At 42.2% G+C, this 22,351-nt stretch overlaps 1 protein-coding gene across 6 annotated transcripts in view; it reads left to right on the forward strand.

Annotated features, from left to right (window-relative positions):
• The window catches only part of LOC140692793 (uncharacterized), a 60,858-nt gene that overhangs the window by 34,594 nt on the left and 3,913 nt on the right, over window positions 1-22,351 (forward strand). For 2 of the 6 annotated variants that reach the window (XR_012068375.1, XM_072957055.1), the window contains one exon: window positions 12,889-12,986. Coding sequence is in view for 2 of the 6 variants with exons in the window: in XM_072957055.1 (XP_072813156.1) it covers window positions 12,889-12,986 (98 nt within the window). In the remaining 4 variants the exon portion in view is untranslated. Of the gene's footprint in view, window positions 1-883; window positions 997-12,537; window positions 12,713-12,888; window positions 12,987-14,861; window positions 14,964-19,602; window positions 19,727-22,351 lie in introns of all 6 variants that reach the window. The other 4 variants (XR_012068374.1, XR_012068376.1, XM_072957054.1 and 1 more) reach the window with 4 other exon arrangements.

Consider the following 22,351-nt stretch of genomic DNA (forward strand, 5'->3'; position numbering starts at 1 on the left):
AAAGAGAAATGGGTTAGAAAATGTTGATTTCTCATCCTTGGTCCTTCCTCCCCCTCACAGATATGGACCCTTCCATCTGTAGCAGGAATAAGACAGCCCCAGCCTTCCTGTCTCATGAGATCAGTACTCATTCATTTCATTCCTGCCCACCTGTAGGAGATAAAGCACAGCGAGATTTTCATGTCCTGCTTCACTGATTCTTGTGAAATTAGGTGTTTGAAGATACAAACTCATGAAAGGAAGCTGCTTTTCTTAATATAAAGTGCAGTAATTTTCTTAGCAGAGAAGGAAATTGAGGATTTTCTTCATTGAAAAATCAATAGAGATTTCAAGAGCATCTGTATTTCTGATGCATAGATTAAAATGACAAAATCTAGAGGGATTACAGAAACACAAGGAAGATACCAAAAGTGTCTTTAAAGAGCTTTTCTAAGACTGGGCTTGTAAAGAGACTGTTAGTTGACAGAGACCCTCTTCTCACCTATAATCCCTCTCCTTAGGTTGGAAAGGGCCAGCGTTTCCCCTATGTGCAGTCCTGGTGCTTCAAGTGAGTAGTAGGGTAGGGCAGTGCTCATGGTGCTGCCTTCAGTTTGTCCATCGTAAGTAACCCCTGGCAGTCAGAGGGCGAGTGTGTTGCAATGACATGAACCATTCACCGTGCTCTCCGGGGTGTGTGCTCATCTCAGCTCATCCAGGCTCAGGTGATGGCAGAGCAGAGAGTGGTGGCAAGAGGTCAGCCATGAGTAGGAGGGAGCAACTGGAGTCAGCTGGGACCCAAGTGGCTAGGAGTTCCAGGTTGAATTCCCAGGATTTTCCACAGCTCATTCATTCAGCTAATACTTCTCCAGCATCAGTGATGTTCTGGTGTTTCCTTTGTAAACAGAACCATATCCCTGTCCTCATGAAGGTGACGTTCTAGTGGACATAAGAAATGATAAACGCAGAAGCAGATCCAGGTCAGGACACATGAGTGCTTTCTACTTTGGAGTGCACAAGGTGAGATCCTTTGGGAAGGAATGTATGATACAGGAAAATGTGGGGGAGAGAATGGACGTATCCCAGGTCTTATTTGGGTCCCTGGGATGCACCTCGTGAAGTGTGGGTCCTTGGCTTGCACAGGAATGAATCCAAGAGAGAGCCACAATTCAGTAAATGTAGATTTATTCAGATAGATATATACTCCACACACAGAGTGGGCTGTTTCAGAAGGCAAGAGAAAAGCCATGAGGCGTGGGGGTTGGGTGCTCCAGTTTAAATTAAAAGTAGATACACACTCCACAGACATAGTGTGAACTGTCTCCCTCAGCAGAGAGAGCAGCCACGAGGTGTGGTTGTTAGTTTTTATGCCCTCAGTATCTTCATATGCTAATAAGTGGGAGGAATATTCCAACCGCTTTGGGGAAGGTGTTGCGATTACCAGAAATTGGGCCACCACTCACCCTTTGACCTTTCATGGTCAGCCTTGAACCTGTCCTGGCACCTGTGGGAGTGCCATATAGCATCCTGCTGTATTTCAGTGAGTGTGTATTGAAGCTCAAGATCTACTGGGAGTTGACTTTTCCACCGTCACGGTGCTAATGGCTGTGCCATGCTATTAATGGCTGTGCCCGGCCCCCTTCCCTCCTGTCTCATGAAGGAGCTCTGGACTGATTGCACAATTGCAGAGCAGGGGACAGAGTGGAAAGAACTTTATAAGTGGAAGGTGGAAGGCAGTGTTGGTAGTAGAATTCTCAAGTGAATTATAAAGTAAGGGTCTTCTGTTTGCTGGGGGTACCTGGTCTCACATTAGGGAGCTGTGAGCCTTCGGGACTTCAGTGAGTGGGTGTCTCACTGTGTATACTGTGTTGCTTCTTAGGCGGCCCGAGGACAGTTGGCTTATAGGTGACCCATTCATTCAAGCAGGGGTCTCTTTGGGGATTTTCTGCACTTGAGGCTAACATGGGTCACATGGGGGGCAGGACCAGCCAGTCACAGCTTGGTCCACAGTCACCTAGTGCCCTCGCGGCTTTCATCCCATGGATGCGTCACCTCCCCCTCGATGGGGACAAGGTCACAAGTGGTGGGGCAGCTTCTCAGTGGCAAAGGCATTGCTCTCCAGACCCAACACTCAACAGCATGGACCCCTGGTGTTGGCCACAGTCTTGGCTAGATGAGGCTGTTGAGTAGCTGAGCTCATGAGACGTGGGTGCCATGCTTCCACTCTCACCAAGAGCTCTACTTTTGAAGGTTCTGGTCAGACAGCCATAAATACTCCCTAGCCCATAAACAAAGAACAGTCCCTTTCACTCGGGGAAGGGCACACAGAAGGAGAACGGATCATCCCGAGAGCAGGAGAGGCCAAATCAGTCCTGCCATCAGGGGTCTGACAGACAAGCCAGCTCAATTCCTCTTACTAGTTGTTTACTTGGAGGATCTGGGGTATTTGGGTGACTTGCAAGTGTCAGGAAATTGTACATGAGGGCTTTGTAGATTTTCTGGTCCAGTGTTAACTCACACCATTGTAGCTGTTGTGCAAGGAAACAAAACTTGGTGGACAACAGGCCATGGCCTCTGCTCCCTGGTGGAGCCAGGAGATTACAATGTTAAGAACGACTGCGGGGGCATCATTTCTATGTTGAGAGGCCAGATGGCCTTACATATCTCTCATGCTGGATGTCTAAGTTGCAATGGGAAACTGGATTTCATCCAGCTCTCCAGCCAAAGAGGAGACCACAAGTGGCCTCCCCCACCAACTGTGAGCTCTTTGCCTCCACTGACAGCAGCATCTATAGCAAAAAGCTGGGCTACCACCTGCGTTTCCGTGTAAACATCCGAGTAGCCCCAGCAATGGCCTCGTGAGCGATGGTGTGCCCAAGGAAGCGCTGTGTGGGACAGAGGGAGGAGTGCCGGGGTCAGACACCGGGAGGGCAGGCAGGCAGTGAGGACATCTGTGCAACGCAGGTGCCATGGAACTGAGCCAAAGGGAGGCGGGTTTTGGAGCAGGGAGCCTGGGCAGTGCCGTGTTGTTTGTAAGAAGATCCTGGGCTCTGGATCCAAGAAGTCATTGGCTTGATTCCTGACCTCAACCCTCATCTTGGGCAAATGTTTGAAGCTTTCTGTGCCTCTGTTTCCTGGTGTCCCAAATGGGGACAATAGTAGCAATTACCTCTGAGAGGCAGGAGGGCCTTTATAGATGTCATTCCATTACGCTCACAGCAGCCCACGAGCACGGTGCTAGGTCCCCCATTTTACACGTGGCAGACGAGTAACCTTTTAATCAGTAATCACGCAGCTAAGATTGGTCATATTCAGGATTTGAATTTGATCCCTGTGTCCAGATAATTTCTATTCTCGCTCAGTATTACTGGAAATCTAGTAAAGTCACAACAAACACTGCTGGGAAGTGGGAGCTTGAAACATGTTTGACGTCTTCGCCATTGGGGAGTGTTGAGTTCACGTTCCTCGCAGCCCGTCCGAGGCCCCCTGCGTCTCCGGCTGCCCCTGGTGGGGTCTGCAGGGCTCTGGGCAGCTTCTCCTTGTTCTCTACCCCCAAGGATCTCTGCTCTCTACAGGTTGATTCTCAACCATGACTGCTCGGTAGAGCTATTGTCTAAAAACAAAAAAAGGTGGGGACGGTTCGGCTCAGTGGTAGAGCCGTGCTTAGCATGCAAGAGGTCCTGGGTTCAATTCCCAGTACCTCCATTAAAATAAATAAAGCTAACTATCCCCCCAAAAAAGGAAAAAAGTATTTAATAAACAATAAAGAGTACAAAGGCCCCACTCCAAGCTGGGGTGCACTATTTTTTAAAGGCTCCCAGATGCTTCCCATATGCAGGAGGGTGAAAGCTATCCCTATACACCTCTTGTGAGCTTGTCCACTCACACACATTAGCCTCTTGAAACTAGAAAACTACTTGGCTCAGCCTAGAACTTTCTCCCGAATTCTAGACTCTTATTTGCCTACTGCACATCTCTCCTGGAGCCCACAGGCACCCAGCCAGAACTGAATCAGTTGTCTCCTCTCATGACTTGCCCCTCTTCCTACCCTTCTTATTTCATGGAATGGCACTATAATTTAGACACTGCCAAAGCCAGAAAGCTGGCCGGCATCTTTGACCTCTTCCTGCCCTTCCATCACACCTGTGGCCAATCCGTCCACCTGCTGAAATGTTTTCTTCTCTCTCCTCCTGGCAGGGCCTCAGCAGGCCTTCACATGAACCTGCCAATAGGCCTCCCTGCCTCTATCTTGTCTCTTTCTAGATCACTTTGCTTGTCTCCTCTACCTTGGAGGCACACAGAGTCCTTTGTGATGTGCACCTGTGATCTCTCCACCTGGTTGCCTCATCTGCCTCCCACACCCTGTGCTCGCTTGTAGACTATTTGCAGTTCCTGGAAGGGACCTGGCTCTCTTTGGCCTCCCTCCTTTGCATGCGCAGCTCCCCAGGGAGAAATGGCCTTAACATTATAGGTTCACCTGATCAATTCTAGGGCATCTCAGAGCTCACCACAGTGGTTCCCTTCTCTGGGAGAGCCTTGGCTACAGTTCCGGCTCTCTGCCCCGAGCACTCTCTGCTGACTGTTCTCCAAGCCCTCTTAACACGCCTCCTCAGCCATCACTTTACAATGAGTCCTGTGCTCCTAGGAGCTCCCGGAATCAGGGACTGTGTCTTTCTCCTCTTTATTCTCAGAGCATTGTAGAGACTCAGATACAATGGTGGAGGGAACAGTGGTTATTCTGCAATTTCTCTAGAGTTGGGGCCTAGGGGTAACAGTCTGGTGGGAAGAAGGGCTTAGGGGATTTCCCCTGAAGCCACATTTTCAATTAACATTTCATGTTGTTTTTGTCTACTATTTGAAGTTACGAGTCTTAAAACAGAATGACGATTTCTAAAAATTACCCTACCGATGATTGAGGAAAATGGCAGTTTTCCGTATTTAAGAATATTATTTTAAGTTTGTGTGACTGGGGTGGTGGAAAATAGAAATGCAGGGGCTACTAAAGCATTTTCATCCCCTTCCCCACCCTCAGGTCCTTTGGACAGAAGAGACAGAGGGATTTGTCTTTCCTTCTACAAATTTTTATAGTTGACTCCCATTTTTTCACATGCGCCTTCATTATTGTGGCCTCCTTTTCATCACAGACTAGGTGCCCTTTTGTCTTGAACTAAGTCCCGGTCACTGCTCCCCCTTCCTGTTGGGATGTGCACAAAGAAGCATGGCTCTCATCCTAAAGTCAGAAAAAGGGTAGAAGAAGCAGGGAAACATTTGTTGAGGTGCCATCAGTGTTTGAGCAGTGTTTGAGCAAGGCATTTTACATAATTGGAAATGTAAATTTATTGCTGCCACTCCTGCTGCAAAATTAAAAAAATAAAACTATATATCTTTGTATCAACATTTCAGAGCTATGAAAAGATGATTTCTGAGTCATCTGTATTATTGCTTCTTTCCATCAGCTGAGATAATTCAGAGCTGCTGGTGCTTGCAGTCAGCAGCAGCAGGACAGTATGTTGTGAGCATGAATAACACTTGGGAAAAAAATGCCTTTACTAGGAGCATCTGAAAATGTCTCCAAATATAGATTTAATAAATTGAATCACAGATCTACAGAATGTTGGCACTGAAAAAGTCTGGAGGGAGCAGGTCAAACTCCTCTTTTTATAAATGGAAAAAAATGAGGTTCAGCTACCAATAGAAAGTGACATTTGTCTTTACAATGTAATAAGCTTCTAATAATCCCCATTATGAATTGTTCCCATTGTTTACAACTGAAGATGGGGGTAAAGCATATATTGGTGAAAGACTGTACATTCAGAGATGAAAGCTGAAACTTAGACAAAATTAGATTTTCATAATGCTTTTGAGTCCTGAAAAACAAAAACTTATCATATTGGCAGCATACAAAAAATAGTGAAGAAAAGTTTTTGGTCATTTAAACTGCCAAGTTTAAATTTAAAATTGCCAGCTAATAAGTTTAAATTTTCATTGGAACATGCTTGTTGAAAAATTGAAGATGAAGACTCATTTAACTTTATCGTTCTTCCTTATTTAAAAAATTTCCTTATTATGTTTTTTTTTAGTTTTTTATTTGAAGTATTTTGCTTTACTTGTGAAAGCATGCTCCATTGTTTAGAGAGGCCAGCTTTGTGGTAGTGAGATCTTGCGAATGAAGTTGCCTAAATTCATATTTGAACACAGCAGCTTGCTTCCTGAGTGATTTTGGACAACTTATCTTCTCTGTGCCATAGTTTCCTATAAAATAAGAAAAAGAGAGTTGCTTCTTCATGACAGTGGTAAGGACGGGTCGAAGTAATGTACAGAATCTACTTGGAAGGCCTCCTGGCAGAGAGGAAGGGCCATGTACTTAGTTACAGCTATTATTATACTATATCTGGTTTTATAATCCAGGTAAATCTTGAGTCTTACTGATTTCATCTCTTAGAAAATTCTAAATATAAACTCTAAAATGGAAACTCTTAAACTTCATAGTTGTAGCTAATTAACACATAAAGCTCAATGAAGAAACACACAGTGGAGACCATTTAGCTGCAGACACCTGTGATACTTTCTGTCCTGCACAGACTCTAAGCTGCCACTACCGTCACTTCTGAGATCAAAGACAAACTAAGGAATAGAGCTTTAAATCTTGGCCTCGTCAGGTGCTCAGACCATGGCAGGGAAACAGTTTACTGTTCACATGTGCATTTTCAAAAAATAGTATTTAAACGAACACTGTATATATTTTGTTGTGTGTTTGACATCGTTAACAGAAAAGAAAAGAAAAGAAAAAACAGGAAAAATCCCATGCATTTACAAATAAGGAGGCTATGTCTGAAAATTATTATTTTTTTATATTATGTTTAGGATTTAGTGACCAGTTAGGAGAAATATCATTTCATTGGTGTAATCCCTTGATTGACTGAACATGCTTTTTTAATTAGGAAGAAGAGCGTGTTCCATTTACCACCCGGGGAAAGGTGTATACATATAAACCTTTGTGCAAGTGCTCTTTTCTGTGTAAGAACCTGCCACAGACTTTTAAAATCTAATGTGAAATGCTGAGAAAAATGAAAGTCAAGCTGGGAACTATGTAGTCTCATAGAGAAAACTTTTTCCAGAGAACATCTGAGCCAACGCAGGGCGCCACTCTGGAGGTTCCACAGTCTCTTCTGTACACAGTGCTTCCCCCAATTCTTTTCACCTCATTTGTTCAAATCAGATCAGTGGTTTAGGATTCTCCAGGGTCTGATTAAGAGACCAGATGGAGGCATTAAGGGTTCTAAAATTTTCCAACAGTAACAACCAAGGTAAAATATCTAAGAATAGCCTAACAAAATGATAGTAGGAACTATCTAAAAATAAAAGTAGAAACTACTGAAAGATATAAAAGTTTCTTTAATCACATGATTCTAGATTAAAAGATCATATCTCCAAAATATCAGAAGTTATAAAATTGATTTGGGTTTATTGTGAATAAAATCATATTAGTAATATAATAATTAATAAGATAATGAGAGTTTTACTAGTTCAAGAATAGCCAGATTAGAAAATAGGGCAGGAAGTCCAGATATGGGCTCTGATATCAATAATAATTTAATATAAGAGATGGAAGACATTACAAATCATGGAGATAAATAAAGGTTATTCAGTGAATGGAGCACTTGTTATCTACTTGGGGGGAAAAGAAAAGATTGAAATCATACAGTGAACCATATATTATGATAAATTCCAGAAACATTTAAAAAGTAACACAATTAGAAAAAAAAACTAGAAATAAATATGGATGAGTATACAACCTCTAGATGAACAGTAAGTTTCAGAGGAAAGTATACAAAGATTTCCATGCATCAGAAGCATCCTAATTTTAAACAAAACACCAGAGGATGTTATTTGTTTACAAATCCGACAAGGGGCTAATTCCTTCAATACATAGAGAGTTCAGATCACTTCAAATGTAACATCAAAATATCTCAGGAGCGTAGAAGGCAGAGAAGATGAACACACATTCACAAAGGAAAAAATAGATGTCACACTTCAATGGTAATTCACTCAGTGCACATCAAAATGAAATAGTTTTCCACCTCTCAAGTGAAACAGCTCTGTTTATGAGGATGAAATGACAGTGATCACCAATCCCATGCCTAGGTTACTGGATAATTTTTTGTGAAGTATGGTTGATTTACAATGCTGTGTTAACTTCTGGTGTACTCCTCAAGCCTTCTTAGAAAGCAGTCTGCCAGTTGATATCAAGAGTCAAAAATATTCATATGTTTTAATCCACTAATTCAGCTTTGAAAAACTTTTAATCAGTAATTATTTCAAAATGGCAGGGAAAATTCAGTATGGATGCAAGTCACAGACATATATATATATATAAAATCTCAGCCAAAATATTCTTCCAACACTTCACAAAGTAGAATAGTATGCAGCCACGAAAAAGTGTGTCGATGAAAATATTTTATGACATGTCAAAGTGTTATGCTTATGATAGATTTGAGAATAAAATTAATATATAAAATGATTTGTAATATACAAACAATGCACCGTTCTGAAGGAATTATGTCTATAGGTAGAAGCATTATTCATTATTATTTTTTATTCATTTTCAGAGTTGGAGTCTTTTGATTGTAGGTGACAAAATCAATCTCCAATGTGTTTAAACAACAACCAAAAAATGGGGATGCGTGGGATTTATTGGTTCCTGTAAATGAAAACCTCAGGTCTGAGGTCTGGCTTCAGTCAAGGAGAGATACTCTAGCCCAGATGATGTCAAGGTCTGCTTTTGTCCTGTCTTCATTCTGTATCTAAAGATATCTCAGCATGATGCTTCTGGGCACTCAGTATCCCAGATCATCCATCCAAACCAAGACAGGTCTCTTTTGGCAGCTTCCTCTCTTGATAGAGGAAGCTTATGATTCACATGGGCACCAGCACGTATCTCCTCACATAATAGTGGCTCTTCCTGGGTTATTTGCCAATTCTCCAATCATGTGCGAGGCCAATAGAATGAGGGGTATTATTTGTCTTAAACCAACTGAGATCTACTTCTGGTGCTTCAGAAAGAGTGGGTCAATCGAGGTTAAATCACAGGACTAGAAACAAAATGGAGGTTACTTATCCTAAAGCAAGTTCTGGGTCCTCTTCTAAGACTGGGGACAGATCCAGGACAGCAATTCTGTCCACTACTGAGTACTTTCAAATTTTCTTTAATGAGCAAATGTTAAATTTATGATCAGAAAAGATGATAAATAAGAAGAAACTTGAGGAAGGAGAATGGAAAGCTTTCCTGTTTCTTAAGAAATATTGAACCCATTAAGTGTTTCAAAGAATAATGGAAATGTGTCAAGTTTGTAAAAGTTCTGAAATGAATTAGAATTGATTTTACAGACCATGTAGGAGACAGTGCTATACAGTTAGTGTGTCTTTGGGTTCTCTGAGTATTTCAGTACTTTCACTTAAAGTTGCTTCATTTGGGGCAAATTGCATCATCTCCAGGTGGCTCTATTTCCTCATCTGTAAAAGAGATATAATATTACCTTCCCCACAGGGTGATTGTGAGGATTTTGAAAAATAGATGTGTGCTGAAGCAATAGTAAGCATTTAAGGAATCTTAACTATTATGTTTACTTAATACATAATTAAAAAATTATTATGCAGACTTTTAAAAAATGCATACTATTTAAATGGCCTTTATGTGCTGTACAAGAGAGGAAGGCTTAATATACCTTCTATAATACATTTTTCTCAGCCTTAACTAATTTTCACATTTAATCACACACACACCAAAAAGTTATTCCTTTCACAAGCATGAAGATTTAACTGTGAAGAAAAGGATGATGAAAGAGAGTAGAGGAGAAAATAAAATGCTTTCTCTACAAGCTGATGGCTTAAAAACTAAGAAAACCACCTTTTTAAGACTTTGGTCACCATATTTGTAGCTAATACTTAGGTAGAGTTTTTCACATGCCTGTGGTTAATGTTCCAAATTTTTTCACAATTAGTAAATAATTGATTCATCACAATAGTCCTATAAAGTGCTATTGTTATTCCCCCATTATATGGGTGAGGAGATTGAAGCCCCTTGAGGTTAAGAAATTTACACAAGGCCCCACAGCTAGCTTCGGAGCTGGGATCCAGATGCAGGAGTGTGGCTCCGGGAGGTGCTTGTAAACACTCCCACTGCTCTCCCCTGCAGGTGCAAGCCAGCGGCCCACTGTTACTATAAATAACATGATGTGGTTCACTTAGTCCTGAAATTCACATTCTTTGTAGCTTTCTCTCTGGGGCAGCCATCAGGAGCAGCCAGGGACACTGAGTACATGCTTCTGGACTATGACCAAGAAGGTAGATGGAAGGAAAACAGTTTAAAAATGGGATCTTTAATGTGCATTCTTCAGTGGCCAGAAAAAAACCTGCCTAGTGAGGAACTGAAACCCTATCAGCCACGTGCAAGTTATGCTTCAGACACCCCCGCTGCCCTTGGGTCCACGCAGTCAGATCTACAGTGGATCAGGGACATGAATCTTGTGCAAATGCAGGGAGTAGGAATAACTGCCACTTTAAGATCTCAATGAGTATGAAAAGCATGTGAAGCTTTCATCAGCAGAGACCTGCTGTCACTTCCACTGTTTCCCTCAGGGCATGCCCACAGCTTCACTGGTCCTATTCAGAATGAAGACGTCAGCTAGTACCTGCTGACCCCTGAATCGGTGATAGGTTCTCCCTTGAAAGGAAGAATATCCCCTTCATGGGTTACAACTAGTTCATAACCTAAGTAATTCTACAGATGTAGAAGGGATACTTTCATTGGTTCTGCTATCACAGACTTCCCTCCAAAAAAACATGCCAATAGTTACCCCATTTTCACCCATTAAAATATACTTAACAGGCTTCCTTCTTTAGTGCAGTTTTAGGTTTACAGAAAAATTCACAGAAATTGGAGTTCCCATATATTCCCTACGCCCTGCACACAGAGGCTCCTGCTGTCAGCGTATTACATTAGTGGATGCACTCATTCTTTTTGACATCTTGCATTCCTCCTCCCCTAAAATTTAACATGCCTTATATTCACGTCTCTTATGCATTTACGTGTGATTTATATCACATCTCACGTTTATGTGAGGTTTACAACACATGCATGTTTTCTGTTTAAGCTGGGTTGGGGGCAAGTTTTCTGTGTAAAAATACGATCATTAGTGAGTCTCATGCTGCTGGGTTTTTGGGTTGTCAGGTCCTGTTGACCATTGCTTCAGTTATTGGGATCATTGTCTACGGACTTTCACTGTTCACTGTATTTCCTGCAAAACTTCCCAAGAACCTGAGTGGAACAGACCCAATCCAAAAGTACCTGACTGTGCAGGTGGGCCACGCCCATCACTGCTTCCCTCATCAGTTTTATCATCTTCATGACCCTGAACGCCATATATGAGAAAGTGGCAGTCATGATGACTGACTCTGGTAAGCTCCTCCTGCAGCTGAGATAATTTCTACACAAGTTTTAGAACCAGGTCAAAACAGAGACTATCTTTTAGGCACTTCAATTGCAGTACATTACAGTCTTTAGTTAACTTCAAGTGTAAACGTATTTCCTCTAGCCTATATGAGAAGTGAATTAGCTCCATTTTTGCATTAGTAAAAGGGACAAAGGACGCTTTAGAATGTCCAAGCTCTGTGTAAATATGTCAGTGTTTAATAATAATTTCAATTACATTAGATAATGTACCCTACTGTTGAAAGTAAATAGTCTCTGTATTGCAAATAAGTGGAAGAGTGTCGTGGTTCCAGTGGGAGATTTGCTTGTGCGTTACGGAGAGGACAGATAATCACAGTTTTATGTGTCTTCCCCCCATGCTGTTCCTGTTAGTGTAGCTCCATTCTCATCAGCTGCGGCTTCTATAATAAATGTTTCTTCTCTCTGGCTTGTATCCCACCCAGCGGCTTAGCGGCCTAAGTTAAGTGCTTCCCACACATTGCATGTGGCTGGGTGGTTCTCCCAGTGGTCTGCTCAGTGGTCATCTTCTGAAAATACTAAGACCAATTCAAATTCTGAACTAGGAGGATGACCCGTTTTCTGTTCCCCAAATGCTTCTAGCAAGTTGCCCCGTGTTTTGTTTGTCTTCTTCAATAGTCCTACCTTACTGCCGTTCAGGGAGACAAGAGAATATTATTTAGCAGGATGTTTAGAAGTAGCTTTCTTTCAAATTACACCTGACAGAGGACAGTTCTTGCCCATTGGATACTGTTGTGCTTATAAATTTTAAGGAATGGATGACTTTTTTTTTTTTGCCTTGTGGGATATTGCGTTCTTAGTGGGAGAAACTCTTACAACACTGTGTACAGTTGGAATTAACATAGTGGATATGTTAAGAAATTCAAAACAGCTGATATGAAAACAGTGTGAATTGCGTAATATATATATATATATATATATATATATATATATATATATATATACATACATACATACATACATATTTATTGTGTTAACTCATGTGTCCATGGCTTTGATTAGGGTCTCAAAGCCGTTCACAGTTTTACAGACTTACCTTTTCTTTATTCTAGCTGCAGAGCTCCCGAGGACCAGACTGACTATGAGAAAAACCCAGCCATGAAGGTGCTCTTGTCCCATTTTGTCAACTACTACTCCTCGTGTTTCTACATCACATTCTTTAAGGGCAGATTTGTGACTTATCCATGAGATCTGATGTATTCCCTGTAAAAATACAGAAATGAAGAGGTGTGAATACAGCTTTGTGTTCTGACAGTCTAATCTGTTTCAGGTTTTCTCTTAGTTGCCCAATGAAGAGTGTCTTTACTCTCTGTTCCTTTGATTTTTTTAGGCATAAAATAATGACTTTATTTCATATTAGAGCTATCTAAAATTTAAATGAGATTTTCTTTCTAATATTCCAGTGTGACCCAAGTGGCTGTATCCTTGAACTGATGACACAGCTGACAATAATCATGGGAGGACAGTCCATCTGGAATAACATACAAGAGGTGTTGCTTCCGTGAGTACTCAGTCATGTGTTCTTGGGGTGAGAACGGCCCACCGACCCACGTCATTTTCCTGCTTGGCCATCTCTAGAACAGGGGAGACTCTCTGCTTATTAAAGCTCTCCAGATAGGATGATACAGCCAACAGTATAAACGTACCTGCTGTTTAATAATTATGTTTAAATGCCTTCCTTTTTATGTTTAACATAAATCCTCAAGTGCTATAGTCTCTGCTTATTAGCCCACCACTGGGGACTGACGGATCAGAGCCCATTGAGAGATGGCCCTTTTTGGGGCCATGAACTAAGTTTTCCCACAACTTCCTGCAAATTTCTCCTCCTTTTATATATGCATTTAAAAATCCATAACAGGAATTTGTTGAGTGCCTAGTATGTGCTAGTCACTGTATTAAATGTTGTACATATATGTATGTGTGCGTGTGTGTGTGTGTACAATTTAATCACCCAAACAATCCTTATTCTTATCTTCCTTTTGCAAATGAAGATCCTGTGGCTTAAAGAGGGTAACTGATTTGCCCAAGCTCTCATTGCCAGTAAGAGACCACTGTGGGACTCAGATGTAAAACCCTATCTCTCTGAATCCATGTTCGTCTAAGAACAGAGACTCTCTTGGGTTCCTAAGGCACAGGGTTACATAACGTTTTAAGAAACACTTGTCTAAAATAATAACTACAGAGATTTTGACTTATTGTTCTCTTCCTAAAAATGAGAAAAGCAGATGTTAGCCAAGGTCACACTGTCCTTTTGATTTTCACATAAGCACAATCCCACATCAAAGTGGACAGTCCAGTGTTATCTGCAATTTCTAAACATTTCAAGGAGCTTACTGTATTCGCTTTTTGTTGCTGTTGTAACTAGTATCCCCAAACGTCATGGTAGTAGGAAGAAAAAAGAAAAAGTCTCCACTAAACAACACAAATTTAAACTTGTAGTTTTCTTGAACGCAGAAGCCTGCTGAAGTCAAAGTGTTGGCACGGCTGTTTCTGAAGGTCTCAGGGGAACCTGTATCTTTGACTTTTCTGGCTTCCAGAGGCCACCTCCATCTCTTGGCCAGTGACCTCTTTTCTCAATCTCAAGGTCAGCATGTTTGTGTGCCTCTGACTCTGATCCTGTGGTCAGATCTCCTCTCCTCTCTCCCCTCTTCTGCCTCCTTCTTCCTCCTTTAACGGCCCTGGTGATTACACTGGCCCACATCTATAATCCAGCTGGTCTCTCTTAGGGTCGACTGGTTAGCAACCTTAACCACATCTGCAACCATAGGTACCCTTTGCCAGGGAATCTGACCTCTTCCTATGTTCTGGGGATAAGGCATAGACATATTTGGGGGGGGGACATTTTTCTGCCTACCACACTAACCTTTTTAAGATAATTTCTGGCTTTGAGTTTCTGTTTTCATGAAACTGTTGAACTCTCTTCTGTCTTGCCTTCCACACCAGCATTCTGCTCCTGGCCAACCTAACTGCAGAGCTCGCCCCTCTCTGTGGTGTCCCCCCAAACCACTTACACAAGCAGGTCTTACTGTTGTTTGGAGAATGGGGGAGAAATTCAAACAACTTGAATTTTGAAATAAAAAACCTCCATGATTTTAAAATCTTCCATGCCACTATAAAAATATTTATTTTTTTAACTTTGCTTTTTAATTTTTAAACTATTTTAAACTTTGTAACTTTTTTAAACTTTATTTTTCCTTATCATCCTTCATTGTAGGCTCCAGAAACCTGCTATTCTGCCCACCGCATCCAAGTTCCCTTTCATTGTTTCTCCTCCCTTCCCTAACCTTCCTTCTCTCTCCCTTATTACCAAGTTTCTGTCCATTCTCTTTATAGGGCAGTTAAATTATTTTTTCTTTCTTTCTTTGTGTTTTTACAGAGTGAACACCTTTGGGTGTCAGTGTGTCCTTCCACATTTCTTCACAAGGGCTTCATCTTTCAGCTTCAGTATGGATTCCTGGGGTCTGTCTCGAAACCAAAGGCATTTCCCTTGTCCCCCAGCTCACTACGCCCCTCAAAAAAAGATTCTGATCTTCACTGTGAAATGAATCTTTTTTTTCCCTACTGTGCAGTAGACAACACTTACCCTGAGCTCACAGTCAGATATTTCCAGAGGAGTAAAAGTAGGTCATGTGCAAATAGTACTACTTTTCTCTGTGAAAAGAAATAGATCAGATAGAGGAAATACTTAACTCAGATTACTCAAAAGCATTTCCTGAAGGAAATAAGTAAATTATTGAACACTAAATTTTGTTGAATCTGGTTATCCGTGAGCTATTTTTACCAATCAAGAAGGATATATTTCCTAAACTGGTACTGAGCAATTCATGTGAAATGAAACTTGCTCACATGAACTAGTTTAAATTAAAGGATGCATTATAGTATCTGTGGTCTGTTTATACCTTCGCTTAAGTAAGCACATTTTTCTAGGTTCCAGTGAGCTGAACTTTGCCTCCATGTATTTCTAATATGGGCTAAAATATTTAGGGAATTTATTTTGAATTATGATTCCCTTTTTTGAAAACCAGGAATTCTGAATTGTAGCCAAGTTCGAGGGTGGCTTGTGTTTTCCTCACTGCCTCTTCTCTTTGTTTAAGTGCAGTTTCATTCTTAATTTTTCATATAAAATCTTAGCATACCAAAGATCTATCAATTACTCTTGCTGCACCAAAGCTATACCCATCCTCAAAAATACATAGGAAGGGAAAAAAAAACTTATCAAAATTAGCGACTATTTTCATGCTATTCAAATATGTCTAAAGGAACATAATGAAATGAATTTCACTATATCTCACCTGCCTCCACCCCCCCAATCCCATGTGGGTTTCTTGAGTAGGAATCTGGGAGTAAATGAAGAAGGAGAGTGATGCCGTGATCCAGGCTCCCTCTGGGGTCTCCCCAGCACTTGGATCTGCACCTGGTATAACGTAGGTCTCAGTCCAAGCCAGCTGAGTGAGTGAGTGACTCACAGGCATCGAATGCGTAACATCAGTGAATTAACAGCATTCTTTGTAGGACTCAGAGAATAAGCTGAGTGCCCTGTGGCCTTCCCAGCCTCACATACTATTTTGATGTTGGGGTCATTTCTGGGAATGTTATTCTGTACTGGACAAAAGGCTAGTACAATTCCAGGGTTAAGCAACTTTCCTAGGGAAATTTTATGATAAAATATTAAGAAAAATAATTAAATGCCCAAAATGACATAGCATTGTCCTTTGGTGTTTAGATAATGTATGGCTGTAATTTTCTTACTTTATATGTTTTCTACATTTTCCACTGTGTGTATGCACTACTATATAATAAGAAAAAGCAAATGTTTAAAAGAGAAAATCTCTCTTCTCCAGATATGATTTGGTTAGAGGATGAGTCAGAGAAATATAATAAGAGAATCTTAAATACATGTGTCCATAATTCACTCTTTAAATTCAGGAACAGGAAACTCAGGAATGAAATAGATTAAGAGAATCAAAGATACTTGTATTCAAGATTAGCAAGTAGGAGTGTCCTCAACAGAAATGGTGATAATCTATAATTCAGGGATTAAATGTGATAATGAAGGTAAAAAGACAACATGAAGTAGAAAATGCCACGTGGCAAGCACAGTGTAAAGGGCAATTTACTATGATTATGCCAATATGTGTGGTCAATTCCCAAGGAAATGATTGTGTAACCCCTGCTAGAGGAAGAAAGCTTCCAGCCTTGGCTGGAGAGGGGGGAGGATCCAGTGTCTGTATTTTTTTAAATGTCTACAGGTGCTTCTCATGTGCAAATTGATATCCCTGCACGAGAACCTTAAACCAACAGAAAACCCAAAAGACCGTGGACAATGATAGGTAGACGAGAGCCCAAGCTTTTCTGCCACAGATGAGTGGTTCCACTCAGGAAGACTGAGCAAGAAGCTCAGAGTCTTAGCTAAGGACAAGCAAGTCGGGACTTCTAATACGACCTAATGCCATCGACAGGGGAGGGCATTTCAGCACAAGAAGGGAGCGCCAGGTGATTTAACATGGAAGTTTCACCCTGGATCCATACCGTGATTGATTTAGGTCCCGGAGGGTTAAAGCCCTGCTTCCCTGTGGCATGGACCGGATTCCACAAGAGGCTGAGACAGGAAGTATGAGGCAGAGAAAAATTCCCCCAGGAGAATCCCGAGTCTGGGTGATAGGGAGGGTGATGGACGAGCGTGGTCCCAGCGCCACCCCCACCGCAGGGCTCCGAGTGGCTGTGGAGCTGCGCGCCCCCGGCCGGACCTCAGACCTGCCTGCAGTGCTCTGGGTTGCGGCCTGGGGAGCGGCTTCAGCAGCAGGCTGGCCCCATCATTCTCGTAGGTGCTGCAGTGACCCCCAACCCTGTGGCCACGGTGATCCCAAGCCAAGGGTCTAAGTGACTTTAACCCTATTTACAGGTGACCACAGCCGGTTAGCCAGTGCTGCTCAAAAGGAAGATCCCCCATGGGGTTTTGATGTGTCAGGGGGGTTGCTAATACCTGGCCTGCTTTGAATCATTTCATCCTGACAGCAGCCTGGGCAGTTGAAGTTTCATCTCTCAATTTTATTTCAACTTTTTTTGTTGAAAGTATAGTTGGTTTACAATATTGTGTTAATTCTTGCTGTACAGCATAGTGATTCATATATATATATATATATATATTCCTTGTCATATACTTTTCCACTATAGGCTATTAAAAGTTATTGAGTGTAGTTCCCTGTGCTATACAGAAGGATCTTGTTGTTTGAAACAAAAATTACTAAACAAAGTAACAAAGTAAGCAGACTAAACCTAGACATGTATATGACACAGTTGAGTTTATCTCAGGATTTAAATGTGGTTTTGATCTCCAGGATCTCTTTATCAAATTACCATATGCAAAGTGCCTGTGGAACACTTCTCAGAAATATGTTTTAAAATCATAAGATTTAGAGAATAAAGAAGGAAGATAATTATACTGGAAAGCAGATATCAAAATATAGAAATGGGCATTTGTGATACAGTAATATCTGAATTATTGGAAGAATGTGTTGAATAAGAGGATCCAGTGGTGGGTCTACTAACCGCAACATTCTGCCATAGCAGTGAGTGTAAATCATCTTCTGAGATCTGCAACAGTTGCATTTTGAATGTAAATAAAGTTAAATAAAAAATAAGCCATGAAGTGTGGATTCAGATTCAGGAGTATCTCGAGTCCATATCCCCAGCACTTCCCAGTGCTCCCTGCTCTTCCCCTAATGTCATTGAAAGAAGTGGGGAAAGTTTGTGAAGCGAAGGGCATGTTCCATTGCAAAGAAATCTCGTAGCAAACCTGGGAGCATGGCCAGTGAAAGCTTAATGCTGAGATTAGAGGCCGTGGGAAACCAAGAAGAGGCAGCTCTTTACAAGTCACATCATATGCTCTGTGTGTGTCTACGTGTGTATGCATACAGACGTGTGGGCATGTATGATGTATACACCTGCCTTTCATGTGAAGCCGCCTCACTGTCCAAATTTGAAATCCATCCAAACGTGCAGTGCAGTCAGTCGAAGCTCAGCCAGACGCTAAGTTGTCTGTTGTTGCTCTGTCTCTTCTGCTGAACTCCACGAGTAAACCACGCGCCAGCTGTTGCTTTCAGGGACAACAGCTCTGTAGGCTACAGGTCCATGCCTTGTTTCACTGCCAACTCTGATTTCCTTTCAGGAAAAATTGCCATTTGAAAAAGGGGAAAGCATTCAGTTGGCCCACAAGCCTCTGAGTGAGGAAAAAACATAACGTTATAGTCAGCTCTGTGGGACAGCATCCAGAAGGGGGCAGAGCACTGGGCTGCGAGTCGAGGCTGTGTTTCTTTCAAGCTCTGCACTGAATTTGAGGTGGCATGCCACTTCTCTGGCCCTTGATTTGTTCAGCTTAAATTAGGGTCTTGGACCTGTTCTATCCAATGTTAGAGTATCACTTTTTTGCTCGGTGACCCTCCATGGCTCCGCAATTCCTTCAGAGGGAAAAATGCCCACATCCTCATGGCAGCCTCTAAGGCTCCACCCCCAAAACCACCACTTATTTCCTATTCACTGTGGCCCACACCAGTCTCCATGCTGTCTTTCCAGCGTGAGAGACCTCCAGGCCTGTAATCACTTTTCCCTCTGCCCCTCCTCTGCCCACCCCTTTGTTTCCTTCTTTGCCTTATTCAAAGGTCACTGCCCCATCCCCACTCCTCCCTAGCACACATTCCTCGCCCTCCTTTATTTTCCTCCGCAGCACTTATCACCGGCTCACAGACCCTGTATTTCTGTCTTTTACTTATTTTCTGTGAGATTTTCAGACTGGAAAGGCCATGGTGGATAATAGCAGAGAAATGGGGGTAAAAAAGACAAATGAGGGAAGGCATCTTCTAAAACCTAAAATGCCCACCTGAAAAGGAGGTAGGAGATAAAGTAGCAGTAGTCGTTACAATTTTGGTAAACCCAAGGTACGTGGTCAGGACTAGTTTTCACAATTTTTGAGGGTAGGGAGGCAGCAATAAAAAGAAATTTATCCTGAAAACAAGAAATTAAATTCTTGGGAAGATGATGTGTTCAGCTTGAAATGTCAGTAATACTTTTATGACCTTGGTCTGATAATATCCTGCCTTATAATTTGATCTGTTTGACAGCTGGGTCATTAATCTAATGGTGCCACAGTTCCAGAAGCAGAACAGACCACCCCACGATGGGAATGGGACAACCGTCTGTATCCCATGGGCAAACTGGGGTTATTTTATGAATACCCTGAAATGAGTAAGTCATCAGTGGAGATTTCTGTGCTGTCGGTTATACTAGAATATGCTTTGGGTCTCAGAAGCATCGGTTACCGAGCCAAACAATGACCTAGCATACCGACACGGAGCCCGCTTTTCTCCATTAGATGCAATTATGCAGTCAGGCTTTCAAATAGGGTGCCTGTGTGTATCTTTGTCAATATTTATGTTGTACAAAGCTGAATGTTTACTGCCAAGGAATGAAATGGAATACTCATTCAGATACGTCTCCACCATTGATTCTCAGATCCTTCTGGTCATGTCGTTTGAAGATGAACTCAGAACCGTTACTAGATGTGACTCAGCTCGGGCTGTAGCCCGTGTGGCACAGCTGCTGGCTGATATCCTTCTAAACAGAGTCATGTGAGCCAGCCGGCCTGTGCAGAAAGCCCGCAAGGGCATCCTGCCTCATTGCAGCAAGGTTCACAGGGTCACCCCTTCCACATCTCACACCTGCCTTTGATATGGTTTCTGCCTGATTCCTTGAGTGACCTCATGGCACATCACTGGCTTGAATTCAAGATGAATTTGTTGATCTGGAGTATCGGTAGAGCACACATCCCCTCCTTCTCCAATGTCTTTGTCCATTTCTGTACATTTGTTTGGGCTTGGTTTCTCTTTGGTTGAACTTGGTTTTGAGCTCTCATTTGCCTTTAAATTGTTGCATCTCAAAATAGATTTCCATAGGAAACGTTATCTTTTCTATTATGCATGGCGCACTTTTATCTACTAGAAGGCTGATGAAGTGCACGTTTTGTATCTGAGCCCTTTCAGCTCACCACTGCCTTGAAGTAGTTTTTTTTTTTTTTTAAGCTTAGGAGACAAGAAAGGATTTGGGTCAATAGGCTTTGCATTTATGCATGCGGGTTCATGTCTGCAAAGGCACCCCTTTGTGCTTCCTGTTTATAAGTCTACAGATAGAGGGAGTTTACTTTTTCCTAAATTACATTCTCCCTACATAACAGGATGGAGTAACAGCTAGTCTAGAGAGATTGTTCAGATTTATTTGTTTTCCTATTATCTAAATAATCCCTGACGAATTAGAAAATTGAATCCATTTCTGAGAGTAGGCAGTCTGTTTTTCTGTATTCAACGCTGGAGTGAAACTTATATTGTGTTCTTTTCATTCATGGGAGGTAGAATTTCCAAGTGCTTTTTGAATTATTTTTGTTCCTCTAAAATAAATTGCCTTTGGTGGTGATCTCCTGACCTCAGTTTCCTCCTCCCAGTTTTTCCCATGATCATTAATGTCACCCCACCTGCCTTTTTAGTTATGCCTCTTAGCTGCTGAAGGGGAACAGCTACTGACAGATGACCCTGGAGTCCTCCACCTGTGCTTCGTTAGGCCTCGCACCCAGCCACCAACCCTAGTCTCCTTCGCCTGAAGTATCTTTCTCTGCTTTTCTGCCTGGAAGGACTCTTGCCAAGCCTTGGCAGGGACCCCTCCACTTTTTAGAGATTATCTGCTCTCCTGTCTAGGCATGAATTGCACTTGATTCTTGTCTTGATGGTGCATGATCGTGTCCGTGTCCATTGTGCTTCGTGGCTGGACTGATCCTGTCGGAGGCTGTAGTCAGGCTTTTCATCCTCCCGTCATTGTCTGGAGCACCACAGCCTGGACCCTGGGCCTCATATGTGTTTAAGTGACTTGAGCTTGGAGTTTCAGCACACTCACATAAAACTGTTAGATGAGTTGGCGGTAATATTGCCCCCAAGGCCCCCACAAGGTTCTATATGGCATATGGCTTTTTCTGAGTGAAATTTCTCTTTTATTTGTTTTAGTGAATTCCCCACTGTCCTTTGAGATTATTAGAGTAACCCTGAGTTTTTAACCACAATAGCTCTCCCCACACCAGCGAAAGATCCTGCTGTCTGAGAACTCAGATATGGGACATAAGAGAAATTATCTATCAGTCTTAAAATCTGGAAGCCATAAGATACCGTTTTGCACTTAGAGCACCCACAGCACAAACACCAGTCTCTCAAAAATTTGACGCTGCCTTCCCAGAGGGCGGGCGCCATAAGTGAAATGCTGTGAGGGATGAAGTGAGAGCTCTTTGTCTCTGGTACTGCCTTTTCCACCCTTGCTGTGTTAACTTGATCTTCCCTTCATATATTAAGTTCTCCATTTAATTTATTGCAGTTAATATCAGTTGTTCTTCAACATCTCCTTGCACCCGAACCGTCCATTCCCTCTCTCTCCAGTGCTATCCCACCCACGCCTCTCCTGCGCTCTCCAGGACCAGGCCTGTCTCCCCCACGCCCTCACCTCTGTTCTGTCTGCCCACCACCTGCACTGACATTTCCTTAACTCTGCAGAATGAACTTCCCAAAATGGCAGCTGAGTAACTGGGGGGGATTGTAGACCTCTCATCTCTTTACCGATTCATTCGTTTATCTATCCAAAAAACACTGAGCACCTGCTATGCCAAACACTGTATCAGCTGCTGGGGAGACCAAGACAGATAAGACTTGGTGTCTGCACTCCCCAGGCCAGGCGAGATTTGGCGAGTAGTTGATGGATTGCTAACCAGGTGAACACAAATTGGACTTCCTAGAGCTAGAAATATTTGAACTGAATTTTGAAAGGTGAAAGGAAGTTAGC

Source organism: Vicugna pacos, unplaced genomic scaffold, assembly GCF_048564905.1.
Source record: "Vicugna pacos unplaced genomic scaffold, VicPac4 scaffold_17, whole genome shotgun sequence".
NCBI classification, from domain to species: Eukaryota; Metazoa; Chordata; class Mammalia; order Artiodactyla; family Camelidae; genus Vicugna; species Vicugna pacos.